General features: G+C 38.3%; 1 protein-coding gene across 1 annotated transcript; it reads left to right on the top strand.

The window, feature by feature from the left end:
* Positions 1–129: 129 nt before the first annotated feature.
* MAT2B (methionine adenosyltransferase 2 non-catalytic beta subunit) lies at positions 130–8,907 on the top strand. The gene is made up of 7 exons (XM_082489685.1): positions 130–250; positions 1,453–1,647; positions 2,529–2,643; positions 2,942–3,094; positions 5,747–5,940; positions 6,904–7,017; positions 8,077–8,907. The coding sequence occupies exons 1-7, from the start codon at positions 188–190 to the stop codon at positions 8,245–8,247; spliced, it is 1,005 nt and encodes a 334-aa protein (XP_082345811.1). The 5' UTR covers positions 130–187; the 3' UTR covers positions 8,248–8,907.
* The last annotated feature ends 9,180 nt before the right edge of the window (positions 8,908–18,087 follow it).

Raw genomic sequence — 18,087 nt, forward strand, 5'->3', positions numbered from 1 at the left:
CTCCGCCCCCTCTGCCGCGCCTCAGCCAATGAGCGCGCGGCGGCGGGAGGCGCCTGCGGCGGCTGCGTCCCCGCCGCCCAATGAGGGCGCGCCCTGGCGCACGGCACGTCCGCCCTCCCGCAGCGCCAGGGAGCCCAGCGGAGCAGGAGCAGGCCCCGGCCGCGGCCCCGGCCCCCGCGCCGCCGCCATGGTTGGCCGGGAGAAGGAGCTCAAGATCCGCTTCGTGCCGGGGCGCTGCGAGCTGGTGGAGGTGAGCGGCGGCAGCGGGGGCCCGCGGCGACGCGGTTTTCTCCGGGTGCGCAACGGCGGCTGGCGGGGCGGCCCGGGCGCAGGGCGAGGCGAGTGCGCCGGGGCCTGGTCGGCGAGCCTTTGGGCGAGCCCTTCTGCCCGCAGGGGGCTGCCCGTGGGCTCAGGGGCTTTAGCGGGTTTGTGTCTCCGTGCGTTATCTTTACGTTAATTACCATAAAGATAGTTTTGTCTGTTTCTCTGTATAACAGGACGTTATGTCTGTTAAACCCCCTTAATCGTTAAAGCACTTAATCTGCGCGGCCCGGTTGCCCAGGAGAGAGGTCTGTCTGACGGGGAGCACTGCGGTGACTCCTCATTCCCGCACTTGCCTCGGCCCGTCAACCGGTGGTGCCACAGCGGAGCCGTTCAACAGGCGGCGCTTTCACCCACTGCAGCTGGGGGCGGCTGAGGGGCGGCTTAAACGCGTAACCGCTTATTGTCCGCATTAACGTGTGTCCCCTCCTCAGGCGGTGACTTTAGGGCGGCCTCTTGGGCCTCCTTCTGCTTCTTGTAGGCGATGTCACAGCTGAATGACGAGCTCAGGCTCCGAGTGACTTCCCCGTAGTGACTTTTTTGTCATCACATTACAACTCTGTTGTCTCAGTAGCTTCCGGGTTTAGTGGGCGTTCCTTAAAATTGTTATTTTTGGAGTTCATCATGATTGTGTCAAGTTCAGTTTTTATATAAAGCTTAAAAAGTACTTGTATCCTGGTTTTTACCTTGAAATGTGTCGTATTTTACTATATGTGTAAATTAGACTTTTCTATTTGGTAGTAAGTAATCTTAGATCTCGTAAATGTTATTTTTTAATCTTACGGTGGTGGTGTTTGCATACTTTTATGTGAGTGAGACTGCCGAGTACAACTTTTTTATTACATTAATTTTTATGCAGTATTGAACATCAGATGAAGCAAAATGAAATTGGATGCTTCATTATAAAGCTCAAAGTTGTGCCCTTAAGTAGCGGTATTCCAAATGAGTCGCTAAGATAGTTAGCACGGTCGCATGTATTCGCTTGTCTGTGTGTGGACAGCTGGCAGGTAACAGCCGTAGCTTCTGCAAGTCTGTGACAGCATCTGCAAACAGCAGTGGCGCATACTTCTTAAGAAAAAACAGCAATAAATGACAGCATAAAGAAAACATTTCCTGTTCTCATTTCTCTAGGAAGATGTTGATATTCCCAGCAGGCGAGTTTTGATTACTGGTGCTACGGGACTTCTCGGCAGAGCCGTGTTTAAAGAATTCAATGAAAATAATTGGAATGCAGTTGGCTGTGGATACAGGAGAGCTCAGCCCAGATTTGAACAGATTAATCTTCTGGACTCTATTGCAGTTCATGACATCATCCATGATTTTCAGGTACGTTTCTGGAGTGTGAAGTAGATGGATAGAGTACTTTACACATCTAGTAATCAGGTGACACTGCTGTTCTGATACCAAGTTCTTGGGGCTAATGCTTTAGCTGAATACTGAAAAATTAGACGTCTGCCTTTTCTGCCACATCTGGAGTGTAGGTTTGCTCTGTAAATACCGGTAGTTCTGAACTGTGCTGCCATCACCATAGACAGACTGCAGGTAACAGGTGTACGTGTCAGCACACTTGCATTCAGAGTTGAAAGAAAAAGATAAATGTGAGTTACTGACATAATAATATGAAGTGTCTCTTTCAAAGTTGAAGAATACTCGAATGCAACAGCAGTAACCGCATGTCTAGTGGGCAGTAAGAAGTTCACTGTTTTTTCAATCTGATTTGCAAAGGAAATATGCAAAATCTGAAATGCTTTATGCAGTGTGCTGTTCTGTAAAATGACTTTAACTATCTTGTTAATAGTCTGCATATGTCAAATAAGCCATGTGTAAATGGTTTATCTAAAAATAGTTTGGCTAATGCTTTTTTATGTACCATTACGTATGCGTGAGATATATATTATTATACTGTCTTAAAAAAAATCAAGAACTTCAGTCTTGCTGTAAAATCAAAGCTACTGAAGATCATAATTGCAAAATATCAGGTTTTTTGGTATTCTAATATGAAATCTTGAAACAGCATGATTCTATTTGGCTTCCTAAGGAAAACTTACTACTTAGAATGCCATGACTCAAAATACTACTACTACTTTTATTAATTCTCACCACTTAGTGAAATGCCTTTTTGCCTGAGGGAGTTTATCACTAGTGTTAGGATGCAACTGCAATCTCTTGACAATGTTTGTTGTTTAAAATCAGTCTTTAATTTCCAGCCTCATGTTATAGTGCATTGTGCTGCTGAGAGAAGGCCAGATGTTGTGGAAAGTCAACCAGATGCTGCTTCTCAGCTCAATGTGGCTGCTTCAGGGAACTTAGCAAAAGAAGCAGGTAAAGAGACCATGTAATGGCTTTGGTTTCTTGTTAAAATACTGCATTTATTTATACAGGAACATGAATACGAATAAGGTACTCAAGTGCTGAATGTCATTTCTGCACTCCGTGTGCAGTCGATCCATTTTCTGTAAGGGTAGCACGCGTGTCTCTGAAGGATCAGTGAACAGACAAAGCAGCAGGAATGAATGGAACTAGAAGAGTTTTCTGAGATTTGTTTAAAGGTTTATTGGGATTTCAGACAAGGCATGAATTAAAATAGACTGTATATAAACACTTACATATTTCTTCCTAGCTGGAGTTGGAGCATTTCTGATCTACATTAGTACAGACTATGTATTTGATGGAACAAGCCCTCCTTATAAAGAGACCGATGTACCAAATCCCCTGAATTTATATGGTAAAACCAAATTGGAGGGTGAAAAGGCGGTCCTGGAAAATAATGAAGGTAAGAATACACTCATACATTTTTAATAGAGGCTTTCTATTTTTACTTAAGTTGTATATTAGCTAAAGAGATCCATAAGCCAGTGGTAAACTTGCAAAACCATGGAAACAATTTAGAAAAGAATGTGGTTAAGAGTCAGTCTTCTTGCTCATAAACAATTCCTATTGCTTATAGGTTGATTAAAGCTTTATTTCTTACTTGTTCTGATCCGCATTTGTGTTACTAGTCTCTGCTGATAGACATTCACAAGTCTTTGTCTGCTGTGAATCAACTGTTCCTAAGGAAAGATGAAATATATCATTAACATATTGTAACAGCACAAGCTTTACCACACTTAATATATAGCTGCTGATATTTAGGGGGATGCAGAGCAATTGTTCTAAATGCATGTTTACTTAAAGGGAAAATCAGACTTGCTATTCAGTAATAGTGCAGACAAAATCAATAAAGACTTTTGTTGTTACTCTCTTGGTTTTCTCGCCAGTCTCCTGGTTGGTGCTCATTACATAAGCCGTCGGGCCATTCATTTCATTTTACCTGCCTAGCTTACCACTTGTGTCAGGCTCCTGCTTCTAACTCTTTCTAAAGGGTTAGTAACATAGTTCTGGTTTTAAGCAACCATATATTTTTTTTTAATTTAAATCTTTTCTTAATGAAAATTCAAAATATACAAACATAATTTTAAAAATTCTGCTTAATAAAGGAAAAAAACTTGGGACTGAACATGTTCCCTTGTGTTTAAAACTTATTTCTTGTACAAAAGAGAGGTTTGATTGTTTCTAGTTAGTATGCTGTCAGTTTCCATTCTCAGATAATAAGGAAAGAGAAGCACTTCTGTTTTCTCAAAGAATTTGAAGAAAATAAATCTCAGTGCACTTGCAGAAGAGGCTTCTGCTCTGTCAGAATGATACCCACACTGTCATTCTGCTCTGCCTATCCAGAGAATTGAACAATTGATAGATTAGTGTGATGGTCTTTCAAGTAAGTAAGTACATACTATATTTGAAAATGATAGGCCTTAATATAGGTTTGTCTTTACTAGTAAGAAACAGACTTTCTAAAAAATACTTTGATAGGCAAAGCATTATTTAAGTAAAAATCAATTTAGAGTTATTCACTCCACCTCTTCCTTAAATACCATTGCTGAATTTGACTGTGATGCTGTGTGCTCCCTCTTCTAGATTGGTAATGGAGATAAGACCGCACCAAATTCACGCACTTGTGGGTATCTTAGTATATCCTTCCCCCAACTCAATGCTTCAGTTTTGTTTCATAACCTTTTTGAGCATGATCTTGTCAGGCAGCAGTGGGTGCAGTGGTGGTATTATTAGCAGAAGGAATTTCGAGATGGTGCTGAATAAGATGCTTGAAAATGTCAATTCTGTTGTTTCGTACAAATATAAGTATTTTACATGTATTAGTCTTACAACTGCTGATTTGCTAAAACTGTATAAGGTAGAATTCAGTCTATCAAATATTTGTAGTTGTGTGAAGAACTTCCCTCTCCATTTCAGTTGTATAATGCAAGAATCCCCACAAGTCTCAGCTCTCTGCAAACAAAAGAAGGCAGTATTTTTCTAAAATAACGAATACTTCTAAAGATACTAAAAAAAGAGGTATTTCAAGAAGTATTTAAAGAGAGGAAGGACATATTTGTTGAGTGATCAAATAACTGTTTTTAGAGCAGCAGGAAATCAGTGTCATGTTGGGTTTTTAGCTTATTTGTTTTTCTTGTTTAAGTCTTACTTTGATTTATTTTTCTGTGAGAATAATTTGTGTGTTAGCTTTTTCTTTTTATCTTTCTAATAGCCATAGCATTTTCCTACAAATCTGTAAGAATTGCAATGATCTGGTGAATTCCACTTCTATTTTCAGGACTGATTTTTTTTTTTCTCCTTTAAGTAAAAATATCTGTATTACTTCTAATGAATTTGTCATAGCCTTCTTGGATTTCCCCTCAAAGAGGCCTCTTGAGTCTTCATAACTGAGATAGACTGGTACGATGTATTCCATCATAAAATATCCTTCTCTTTGCACTTATTTACTGTTAATTTCTCAAATCTCTATCTTGAAATCAAATATTGTTTACTACTGTATTTGATGAACCTATTCCTTATTTGTCAAGCTTTTTATTCATTCCAAGGTTCATGTCTTTTTTTGGGTAAATAATATTCTCCTCTGTGTAGGGGGCTTCTGCATGCTGGGCGAAAAATCTTTGTAATTGACGCCTGAATATGGTGATTTGTGATTGGTGGGAATTTTTGTTCTTGCTCTTACCCAGGGAGGATGGGAAGTGCTGAAGTGACTGCATAGCGCATTGCTTTTTTAAATTTTTAAATTTTTGTTCCAACCCAAGCAGGCCTTCTTTTTTTCTCTTGCAGTGTTAATGAAAGCTTGTTAACTTAATATAAATCAATGGCATAAATGAAGATAATTTTACGTAAAATTAGTGTTTATAAACTGTTTTAATTGATGTACCTTAAAATGCTATTCTGAGGGCAAGCATATTAATTGCATTTTCTTTGTGATTTGTAGATGCTTTATATCACCAGAATATTTCTTAACACTTGCAGAACACCTTTCAGTTTATGCTACAGCCTTCATACCTGTTCATAACAGTGTTAATACTTGTTAAAATATTCTTTCTTTTAGATGCAGCAGTACTTAGGGTTCCTGTCTTGTATGGAGAAGTGGAAAGATTGGAGGAAAGTGCTGTGACTGTTATGTTTGATAAAGTGCAGTTCAGTAATAAATCTGCCAACATGGACCACTGGCAACAAAGATTTCCTACTAACGTCAAGGACGTAGCAACTGTTTGCAGACAACTAGCAGAGAAGAGAATGCTGGTAAGAATTGAAAGAAACAAGCCTTTTCAATGTAAAACCAGTTCGAGTTCTTGGCTTTGTTTCTGAACAACTGAGAAGTGCATATAACCTGCATTATTCTTTGCATTTCTGCAACACGGGGAGGGAGAAAAGAACTAGCTGTAATACTACAGTATCTTTACATCACAGTGTGTGGATATTCTGATACTTGAAATGAAAGTGAGTGAAGTGATGAGACAGATGCTCCTTCAAAGTTGTCACGTCTTCTAGTATACAGGACAGAAATGCAAATACCTGACTTATTCTGATATGCCTTTTACAAATTGCCAGTTTGGACTAAAAAAGCCCATGGTAGGTGAATGTAATTCTCAAAGATGCCCTTATTTATTGTATTAAGAACACTGAGGTGGCAAAAAAAAAAAAAAAAAGCCATTGGACTTAAACACTTTCTTGTGTTTATTCACACAGCACCTTCAGATTACCACCTCAACCACCTTTGTCTTTATTTTTCATATGTATAACTTTGAAAAAAATGAACCATGCACATACGATGGACGTGGTGCAGTCAGTTTGTTGAATCAGACTTGTACGTGGTTTGCAGTTTAACATTCAGAATGTGCGTGGTGACTTTTACATTTGTTTTTGAGTAAGTGAATAGTGTACAACAGCTGAGTTCCTCCTCCCCAGCTATTTGACATTGGTTGGTTGGCTCGGTCCTTACTGTCCTGTTAATTCTACACAATATAAGCTGTTTGTGAAAAGCCAGGTCAGATATATGTAACACCAGTTTTCAGTCTGAATCCCTAGTCAGGTGTTCTCTAAAAATGTGCGAGACATTTCCAGAGCATCAGTGAGATGCTGTAACACACCTTTCAGGATAGTATCTTGCTGGAAGATTATTCTACGCAGTTCTTGCACAGGAATTAATCTGAGGGCTAGCTAGCTGCTTTATTTTTTCACCTGTGTTTCCTGTTTCTTCCATAGGACCCATCAGTAAAAGGAACATTTCACTGGTCTGGCAATGAACAGATGACTAAGTACGAAATGGCATGTGCAATTGCAGATGCTTTCAACCTTCCCAGCAGCCACTTAAGACCAGTAAGTCATGTGTGTTTTTCGACCTGTAGAAAGACAGATGTGCTTTATTATTTCAAGCAATAGGTCTCATGCTAGCTATACAAGCAAGCTTCCTCTTCAGGAGGATCTGTGTAAGTATGTCTAGCACAGCTGAGGTATTGCTGAGGATGCTGTCTGGTATCTAACTCAGGAAAATAACAGCTGCTTTGACCTACTGAATTAGGAAAATTACCCAGTCCATAACCAATTTTGCAGTCTGTAGTGTAATGGTATTTCTGCAGAATGGTTCCCCTTAGTCAGGAGTAAATTCATATTTTTTGGTTGTATTTTTGTCCTTAAAAAAGCTTATGGATTGACAGAAGATTAACTGGAAGGTAGGAATCTGTACGAACATTTCAATGTCCAGATTTATTTCTGAGTATGCGCACTTAAGAACTTCAAATCATTTTTGCTTTGCTTAAAACACCCATCCTTCAGTTTTATTGACACTTAAGACTACTCTTAAAGACATACTGATAATGTTTTGAGAATGCAACATGTAAATAAGATATTATTTATACCCGAAACGAATTCCAAGGATTCTGAATTAGTAAAGGCTGGAACTGAAGTGTGGCTTGGACGATGGAGAAAACAGGACAGAGAACACGAAGTTAGTCTGAATTTTTTCTGCCCAAATCTATTTCTCTTCAAGTATATTGATCAGGACATGGTTCTGTCAACATTTTAGAGCATTTTTACCTTGTGATTATAGTCATAGGGTGAAAATAGGAATAAAATGTAGAGAAACATAAATGGTGATCAGTAATTGAGAAATATTTAACTTAAGACACTTCACGTTGCTCTGCCTGACATCTCTTATGTTGAGATGAGTTAACCATAAAACAAGCAAACAAACAAAAACCCAAGCCCAAACCAAAAAAAAAACAAAAAACCACAAAATAGTTGGGAAGGAGGAGGGGCATGTACCTATATAGAAAGCTATGAAGAAAAACTTCTAAATAAGTATATGTGAGAATAAATATTCTGTCATTTTTGATTACTTGTTGGTGTGTTGGGGTTTTTCTTCTGTTTATTTTTTAGATTACTGATTGTCCAGTTGTGGGTGCTCTTCGTCCGAGGAATGCTCAGCTAGACTGCTCCAAGTTGGAGATGCTGGGGATAGGTCAGAGAACACCATTTCGAGCTGGGATCAAAGAATCACTTTGGCCTTTCCTTGTTGACAAGAGATGGAGGCAGACAGTCTTCCACTAGTTTGTAATTTTTTTAGTAAAAGTATGGTATGTGGCACTTTTTTAAAAGAAAAAAATAGTTTTGTATGGGTGTTCTTAAATTGTGACATTTATGAGTTTTCATTTAATCAGGTAAAACTTATGGTCTTGCACTAGTGAAATTGTTAGCCTAAAAAAAGTTCAGTGACAAAACCTGAGCCTATTTGATGTCATGGATCTTTCCTTTCATTTGTACCAGTCTAACTTAATGTCTATTGCCAGCAGATTATGGTACTTAGTACCATTTGATGCTAAGATTTGACTCGGATCACTTGTAGACTCACTTTTGCCTGAAATATGTTGTTGATGCTTAAGGTCAGTGCCATTGTTGTATATACCATTTCTCTTCATTAAAAGACATGGTCAGTTACTTTATCACCAAAAATCTCAGTTTTTTGTTTTTAACTTCTGAAGGTGGTGTTCTTATGAAGTTAAACTGAAGAGGAATTGTTAAATGTTTGTTTTGCTTGAGCTCTGATCAAAAATGTTTTTTAAAAAAAAGTGAAACTTTATTTTTGCAATTACCAAGTGTACTTTTTATGCTTGAAATATTTTCAGAATGTTCTGTAACTTGAATGCTTGCAGCTTCATATTTGTACAGTAAGTTGTATGCATTTGTTTTAATGGTGATATATTAAAGCTAGAAAGCTAGAAGAGGGTTGGGAGGGTGGGGAACAAATAGTTTTGGCCTGGGTTGTTTTGGGTGGGGGGATTGGAGTTGGATGATTTTTTTTTTTTTTTTAGTGAGGGGTTTGTGTTTTGTATAAAAGCATGAAATATCTTCATCTTTCTCTTTCTTTTGGGTATTATTTGGGACTGGTGAAATTAGCGGAAGGAAGATGTTTTTTAGTCAATACATGTGAGACGGAGAAGAAAAATATTTCAAGAATTTGTAGCACTGCGGCTTCTTTTGCACAGATTCTCAGATCTTGCACTGATGTAGCTTGTTCTGGAACAGCAAAGCGTGTATGTTGAAGGTTTGCACCATAATAATGTAACTGCAGTAGTCTAATGTAAGCAAATCTTTAATCTGCTTTAGTCTAGTCCTTAAAGTTGGACTCAGTAGCCAGGTAAATGGGAGGAAGAACATGGTCTGCAAAGGTTAGCTTCCTTCAAGTTGTAGAATCGACAACATAAATGTTTGGAGATTGCCGTCAGATCATTAGTAAAAGTAGAAAAGGCTGCATTTGGATGATCATTTATTTTTCTGAGGTTGAAATGAAGGGGGAGGGGAAGATGTTCAGCTTTCAATTTAAAAAGGGGGGGGGGCACAACACAAGTAGACCAACTGAAGATCTTCTAAAGGTCAGCTTTACATTCAGTCATTTAATTTCCAACTGGCATATGCTAAGAGTTCATAATCCCGATTTGTTTCTAGTCCTGTTATACACATGGTAATAAATGACAATAAATATATATTGCCAGCATGAGAAACAGTTGTTGATTCTTTCTTTACCATCAGGATCTGTTTATCTGAATCATAAATATTTGCAATTCTTCTTGAAATCTGTGTGCTCTTTCAGTGATTTCTGCCTCCTTAATTCAATGAGCTATTTCCAGAGTTAGATTAGGTTGGATCAGTATTTCTCTGTCAATGTGCTGCTGCCTTGGGGATGAGATAAATGTACACACACAAAGAAGGTATAGAAAGTTTGGAAAATATGAGCTTGAAACATCCTGTGCCTCAGAGCTTAATCAGGAAGATTCTGAGTATATCCCCTCCGCTTGCAGGCAGCTAAGTTTTTATTAAATTTGACACCACATTTTTTAAAAAATCATTTAAAACTGATATGAAGATTGAGGATGGGGATAATGAAAGTCACAAGAAGAAAAAATTTTAAGGAGCTCTGAGGTGGACAGCAGACTTGCTATTCCATTGTGTGTGGGGTTTGTTTTGTGTTTTGGTTTTTTCTTTTTTTCCCTTGGCATACATAATCAGAAGTGGCAGTACTTTATTACAATCAAGTAGCTAAATAAATCTCTAAGTGGTTCTCTTTTTATTTCATTTCCATTTTAAAAACATGGGAAAATACATTAATATTTGGAAGGCGGTATATGCTATTCTGGATTTATTTCTGGTTTTGTTAAACTGTTCTCAAATTGCTTATTGCTAGATCCACAAGAAAAAACATGGGTGTAACAATGCCAACTAGGGCAGTATCCAGTTCTGTACTACCTTTCTTTTTTAATGAAAGGGGACTTTTTTTTCTATTTCAGGATGATGCAAAACTGTCTCTAGCACCTACAGGAAAGTGTTCTAACCTTCCATTCCCTTCAACTGGTAGAAGTTAATTGCTACTGCATCCATTATTGTAAATGGAACAGTTGGACCAGGAAGGAAAAAGGACTTCTCTCCCAAACATAAAGCACCCAATAGGGATGAGTTGGGCATTGTACTGGGATGAAAGAATGGGAATTTTGAATTTTTCTCACACTGAGCACTTTAAGTTCTACGTTTGCAGAATCATTTTTGTATTTAGTAAAATCTACAATTATTCAAACAGGAAGGGGTGGTTTGGGGAACTCTTGCTTCCTAAGCAGCATTACAGATAACATTTTTGAATAAGGTGTTGGCAATATGATTTAATTCGTGTACATGTTGTACTTTGTATACACTGTTACCCAGCCTAATACTTAATTTTTCAAAAAGAAGGAGAATATATTAATTTAAAAAAGAAAGGTCTAGAGCTAGTTACACTAAACTGTTGTAACTGAAGTAAGTTTCAAAGGATTACAGTATGATTGGAAGACAGATACAAAGATGACAAGATATGTATCAAAAAAAGTTATTTTCTATTTGCACGCTTGAACAGTTGGATGAGCAAATATACAGAAAAATCAAATGTTAAGGCGGTATGAGTTTTCCCACCTCCTGTTGCATTCCTTTCACAAAAAGTTGTTTAGATATATTCAAAGGCTATGTTCAATGAAAACTGTATTCCCAGCTAGACTGCAGTCCAAGGGTCTTGTTACTAGTGCTTTTAAAAAATGTCTTGGGTGCAGTTTTGACAACTCAAAAGTTATTTGAAGTATAAAAAAAATCAACCTAAAAGGTTTTAAAGTAGGTCACGCTGACTGTAACTGGGTTAAATGGATAGCTCCTTTCATACATTAACTTTTACAGCATGGCTCAACAGTATAATCTAGGTTGAAGCTTCACTACATTAATTCTTTTGAACCAGGAGTTTTGGGGTAATTCTGCCTAAATTCTGGCAAGGTGATCATGAACATCAAGCTGTAATAATTAAATACATGTGAAGTCCCAAGCTGAGATATTCAATCCTTTTGTATAAATGTGTATTAACATCTGGATTCTGTTCAGATAAATATACATTTTATTTCAGTGTGTTAATGACAAAATTTAGCAATCTATATTTATTTAGCAATGTATTTTCCATTTTGCTCCATATGTAGTCTATAAAAAGTAAATACCAAACTCCATCTGGCTATAATTTATTTGTTTTGCTACCATAATCTGAAGGCTGTGACAGATTACAAAGACGAAAGGTAAGTATGTTCTTAAACGTCATGTCTGTTTGTTTCATAGTTTTCTAGCCAAGAAAAATTGTTCTTAATGCTTAAAAGGTAAAAATCATAGCTTTAACATATGATGTTAAAAAATCAGTTACGGTCTATCATCTTTGACAAAAATATTTAAATCAAAATACAGAAATTAGTTAACTCTGTAATTCCTGTGAAGAAAAAGACTACCGTTCAGTTATATCTTGTCAGAGGGGATTCGCACCCTCAGCATCCCCCGACCATAAAGCAGAAGTTGCCCCAGAGAATGTAGTCTCCAAGACACTTTGTTTCTAGACAGACAGCTTTCATGACATTTCCCTCCTTTGGTTATAGATATCTAAGAGAGCACTATGGATGTTGCAAGAGACAGTGGAACTAGTACTGTAATTTTCCAAACAGTTTTAAGCTATGTTGCTGTTGAAAGAATTGATCATGCTCTTCCCTTTTCTTCTCTGGCTTTGTGTTTCTGGCTCCATGGCTCTATAGGTATTTGTATTGGTCAACAAGAGCCCAGGAACTGTTCGGGGTCAAAATCCTTGTGATTGCATGAGACACAATCTCTGTGTGCACAGGAAAGAACAGCTTCTTTTTACAGAAGCAGTGCCCATTTCTGCCAGCTTAGTGATTGTTAAAGTATGGCATTACAGAATCAGTCCTGCTTGAATCCTCATTCTAGGGTTATTTGATGTTTATATTCATTTATTCATTGCTCTCTGTCAGCTAAGGGGATAAAGAAAGAAAAGTCACTGGCTTTAAAGTCTCATTTTCTCTGTAGACTGCGAAGAGGCACTTCACTTTTTATCTTCCAGGCCTTCTAAACCTGAAGGACAGATTTTCATAAATGAAATGAAGTTTATTATCTCATCTGGTCTCTTCTGATTTATTTCTACATAAAGATGAGATAAACAATATACAGATTTGTCACTAAAAAAAATGAAAGTAAAACAAAGTTGAAGGTAGCGTTTTATAAATGTTTCAGTTTTTTTCCAGGTCTCCACTATTCTAGGGAAACACACCATTGGAATAATAAAAAAAAAAAATATTGCAACCTATTATTTACTTCATTTCAAGAGAAATGTAACTTGTTGATTTAGTGTTGTGCCCTTTCTCTACCTTCTAAAGCTAATTTTGTAAGCATGGCTTCATAGCAGTGATATCTGTTAATAGCTGCGCACAGAGCAGAGTTTCATGTTGTTCGTCAAACAGTGACAGAACACTTTTTAAACTCAGTACTTTCCTGTTTATTACTGGGCTGAGGTACTGCTACAGTTGTCACTGTAAACCTTCACAGTTCTCATTCTGTCCACTTGACTCCATTTTGCTGTTAAAGTTTGTTCTAAGCAACTAAAGTATGGATCAGTTCCAAAAATGGCATGCTTCTCTGCTTGTAACTGATAAACTGAAAAGCCATCAGGGAAAGGCAGAGAATTCTTATTAGACCAGTGCTCTTGAAGCCATGAAGCAATATCTACTACCAATTTCCCAGAAAGCTGGCCTCCTTCGAGTTCAATAGAAACCTGACATTTTTCAGAAGTAAGTCATTTGAGGAAATTTCTTGGCTGTTTTGGGAAGCACTAAGGTATAAGAAGTGTTTGCTTTCCAGTAGAAGCTCTGTAGCACAAGTGCCAGTGATGTAATCTCCAAGGGCTTTTGTGCACAGCTGGACTTTCATGCCCATCAGATTTATAAAACAGGTTGTTGCCAGTTTTTTGTTTTGTTTTGTTTTGTTTTGTTTTCAAAAATAAGCTTTAAACTTCCTCCTTGCATTCCAAATTTCCAATTTGTTAAGGATTTTGCAAAAAAAAAATCAAAAAAAAAAAAAGTAAATGTAGGAACTGCACTTGCTGGATTCCAGAGTGCTAGTGTCTCCTAAATTCCAAAACTTAGTATTTTCTCTGTTAAACGCGGAAAGAAGAGTAAAACTGATGTCATAGCTCTACATATCCAGTCTGCTTTGGTACTCTGGGATTCCTAGTTTATGAGGAGATAGTGAAACAGGAAAATCAGATAATGCATGAAATTGTTTTGGATGGTAAGAGCCATATTTGTGCAAACTTATGTGAAAATCTCTAGGAAAATAATTTCAGTTGAAATCTTTTAGTTTCTCTCATTTCCTCCTGTACGTTATACAGTAGATTTCAAATAAAACCAGGTTGTCAGAAGTTGCTGAAATTTCTCATCGCGTAAAAAGAAATGTAAGTTACAAAATGGCAGATTGGTATTTTTCCCATCTTCTGTCTGCTGTCTGGAAGAGGATCTGGCCAAGTGATCAATGCACCTGTCAGTTCCATACTAAATTACTATAGCTGAAGGAAGGCAGAAGCAATTTGCACCAAATGCTGCATCCCTGAGCAAAGGAGAGATGACATTCTGATATCCAGATCACTCCACTAAGCTACAGTTGTAGTCCACTCAAAACTAATATACTGATTTGTCACATTACAACTGGCTTAGGATGCAACCACATCAATAGCTTTCCCCTCCCACACCCATCATAGGCCTTTGAGAAGACGCACTTAAAAGGCTGTTGTGAAATGGGTACTACAATTGAAGCAGTGGGGTTGGGGATTTTGATGTGTGTATTTTATAAGAAGGAGGATACTGCTCAGAGAACATCTCAAATTCTGTGAAATACTGTAAGCAGACTACTTCATAAAACCCAGATGTCTTGCTATCCAGGCTTTCTCTGCTTCAGTCTTTCTATAATGTGTTAATTCACTTCTTAATACAGATTCACAGAAAAACTTCATTAAAAAAATAATTCCTATGCATCAAGTTCTTCTGTGTGCTCAAGCTCTTAAGAAATGGCTGAAAGAATTCACTCAGCCTTGCTTGCCACCCACCTAGAACAACAGCACACACACATAAGCGTGTATCTGAACTCATTGCGTTCGAGTCTTTTCTGCTGCAGAAGTGAATATGGTTATTTGAATTAGGACAGTCAGCTGAAACCAATTTTTCAGTGGTTAATAGCACAAGAAATAACTAAGTCCATCATGGAGGATTTCCCCTGCTCCCAGTATGTGTTTTGGAGGGTCTGCACATCTATTCAGGAGCCTCAGAAAGTATGATGGCATGCCCGCTAACTCTTGCTCCAAACCACCCTAATGTACCTTCAAGAGGTACCTTCAGGAGCTCCACAGCACCCGTGTCTGTGTGGCATCTCTCAGAGCAGGCAAAAAGCAGGACAAGCAGTCAGTGAGGTATGAAGGCAGACATGGATGCTCATGTGTGCTCCTGTGCATGGACTGGTGACAGTGCTAGAAGCTGCAGGGCCGTGTGGATTGAGGTGTTCTCTGTGTATGTTGAGGGCGGGGGGGCAGGAATCAAAGTTTCAAAACAGTGTTTCATTTTGCTTTAGAATTTTTGTCTCTTTGTTGGCTGCAACAACATACCAAAATGGACAATCCAAATTTAAATCTAATTTACTTCCTAAATGAAAAGAGAAAACTCATTAGTGAACTGTGACAGACCTGTGCATACCTGGCAGATAACTTAATTTCAAATGGTATCAGTGAATTCTGACCTAATTTATGTGAGGCTGATTTACACTAGCTCACTAATGACATAAATTATCCAAGTTTCCAAGTTCTGTTCCCACATGCTCTATAATTAAAAACTGTATTATTCTGTTTTAAGTGGCACCTCTTTACTTAGGCTGTTGGTTTAATGTGTTAACTTTACAACCAGTCACTCGCATATAAAAATGCTTGAGCATCTCTGTATTACAGTGTAACAGGAGCTTAGATGAACTGTATAGTAAAATTGAAATATATAGCCTCCTATGATAGACACTATTTTTGATGAGATTTTGGATTTCAGCAATAAATTGAATGGTAAGCTTAGCATTGTCTTGAGGGACCTTGAGTTGTAGCTTTGGGCTCAGGGAACTTGTGGCTTTGCAGTGTTGTTTGTTTACTTTATAACTTGTTTTTGCCTGAATTTGTATTTAATGAAAACCTTAGAGAAATGAGACTTCTGTCTGAAATGGCTTCTTTATAACCTGAGAAAGGGCTCTTTTGGAGGATTGGCTGTTTCGTGACACTAGCTTCCAAAATAATGACTGTTGTGTAATGGTATAGGGCATTTGCCAGCATGAAAAATTGTCCTTAATAGTTACAGAAAAAGAAAACGTGTGTAGACAAGTAGGGATTAGGAACTACATTAAGAAAACTTACAGAAAAGATTTCTGTCTGTGCTTAATGTTCCACTGATTTCAGTAGGGTTCCTTACCATGCTTACATTTAAGCACAGGCATAAAACTTGGAAGCATCAGTGCTTGACAGTATCTTGATGAGGGGTGAATAAGGATACAGATTGTCCCCTTACAAGTATTTTTAAGTTTTGATAGTACTCTGTTTGGGTTACTGTAATTTATATCAGTATCAAAGAGCAGAGCAGTTAAGTTCCAAATCTTTATATTGCAGTCTAGGAACTGGTAGTGATGGCAGTGAGTGTAATCACAGCAGGATGGACCTGATCAGATCCCCAAAGCCACTGCTCCTACCCCAGCCCCTGTGACAACTCTGTACTAGTAGAAATATATGCAGATAGGGCTTGCACTGCATTTTATGGGATTGTTGTGTTGGTAAAAGGCAAAGGAGGGGCTAAACAACTTGTAGATTTTACTTCAAAGAAATCTGGGAAAGCTAATTGCTCACAGTTATCAGTAGTAAAGCAGAGAAATTAGAGAAACATTTTAAAGGAAAAGGTCCTCTTGTACCAACACACATGCTTCAACCATTTGAGCTAAGGGAACAGCTTAAGTGGTTAGCAGTTGTGGTAACAGGCTCTTAGTCCTTCAGGTTGGCCCACTGCCAGAAGACTGAAAAGACAAGTTTGGCTCATACGTCCAGGTCAAGCTTCTTTTGAACCTTCACGGCTGATGTACTTTCAGTCCCTGGTTGTACCTAAAAACATTTTCTGACCTCCTGCTATCCTCTTCTTCACTCCACCAGCACACAAATCCTTTTAGTCACCAGTAGGAATTTTAATTGTTTGGAGTTTCTGAAGCTCATTTTATATATACATACTTTATTTGCCTGCTATGTTTGATGCACAGCTTGTTGTGTTTGTTGCTGCTGCCCATGTGGGAAGTTTTCCAAACAGCTCTGTACTTTACAGTTTCAAATACCAGGTTCTGTTCTTGCCTGTTGATTCAACTAGTGTATTTTTATTTTTAACTCAACAGCGAATGGTCTAATTTTCAGAATTACTGATCATCATCTAACAGTGAGTTGCCTGGCAATTCTGAGTCATTAGAATATAGGAAAATCAGGACAGTATTTTTGAAAGTCCTGAATGATGGATGGGTAAGTAAGGTATGGAAAAACGGCTTAACAGGAGTCAAGGTTAAAGAATCAATAAAAAAGCAGCTTGGATTTGTATACCAGTCCTTAGCCACTTAGTTCTGTTGACTCAGGACATATAAAGAGGTAAGACAAATATCCCATATAAGTTAAATTACTTCAACAGTAACCTTGAAGAACTCATCTCTGAGGCAAACGCCAGCCCTGAGACAAATACTGGAAGGGCAATGCCAACTGCATCTTTTCTACTGTGAAGAAAATGGTGTCCTTCTCTGTAACAGCTGGAAGAAACAAATTGGATGAATCTACAGCCTGGGAGAGGTGATGGAGTGTGTGCTCAACAAGTCTGCAGGTGGAACCAAATTGGGGGGTGCAGTTGGTATGCTCAAGGGCAAGGCTACCATTCACATGGATCTAAACTGGCTGCAGGAATGGACAACTGGGACCTTCTGAAATCCATCAAGGACAAATGCCGAGTGCTGTACCTGGGAAGGAGGAGTCCTTTGCAGGTGATCCAGGCTGGGGAGCAGCTCTACAGGAAAGACTCTGGGGTCCTGGCAGACAGGGAGCTGTTGAATAGCTGTTGAACAAGAGACAATGGACATAAACTGAAACATGAGTGGTTCAGACAGGACATAAGGAAAGCCTTTCATACCATGAGGACAGTTGTGCAGTGGAACAAGTTGCTTAGAGCAGGTCAGATTAGAGACCTCCTGTGGTCCCTTCTGACCTGAATTATCCTATGACCCTATGACAGAAAAATGTTAAGAGAATTAAGAAAATGTAGATATAAGTGAAACATTATTTTATATTTACAAGCAGCAAATAACCAGGGTAAAATTCAGTAAGAAAAGATGAAGATGAATGATGCTGGCACTGCCAGTAGCTTCAATGAATTTATTTGGCCCATTACTCATGAGAAAGGCTGAAGAAGGTCAAATTTTGGAAAGTGGAGTAAGTGAGATGTTAAAAGGTTTTATGATTATGCTGGA

Source organism: Vanellus vanellus (assembly GCF_965231255.1).
Source record: "Vanellus vanellus genome assembly, chromosome: 13".
In the NCBI taxonomy this organism is placed as follows: Eukaryota; Metazoa; Chordata; class Aves; order Charadriiformes; family Charadriidae; genus Vanellus; species Vanellus vanellus.

What these genes read in the sequence shown, in the direction of transcription:
- MAT2B (XM_082489685.1), top strand. Translation starts at nt 188, where the DNA reads ATGGTTGGCCGGGAGAAGGAGCTCAAGATCCGCTTCGTGCCGGGGCGC. An exon ending in GGTCCTGGAAAATAATGAAG is followed by an intron (nt 3,095 to 5,746) that starts GTAAGAATACAC and finishes TCTTTCTTTTAG; the next exon opens with ATGCAGCAGTACTTAGGGTT. An exon ending in TAGCAGAGAAGAGAATGCTG is followed by an intron (nt 5,941 to 6,903) that starts GTAAGAATTGAA and finishes TTTCTTCCATAG; the next exon opens with GACCCATCAGTAAAAGGAAC.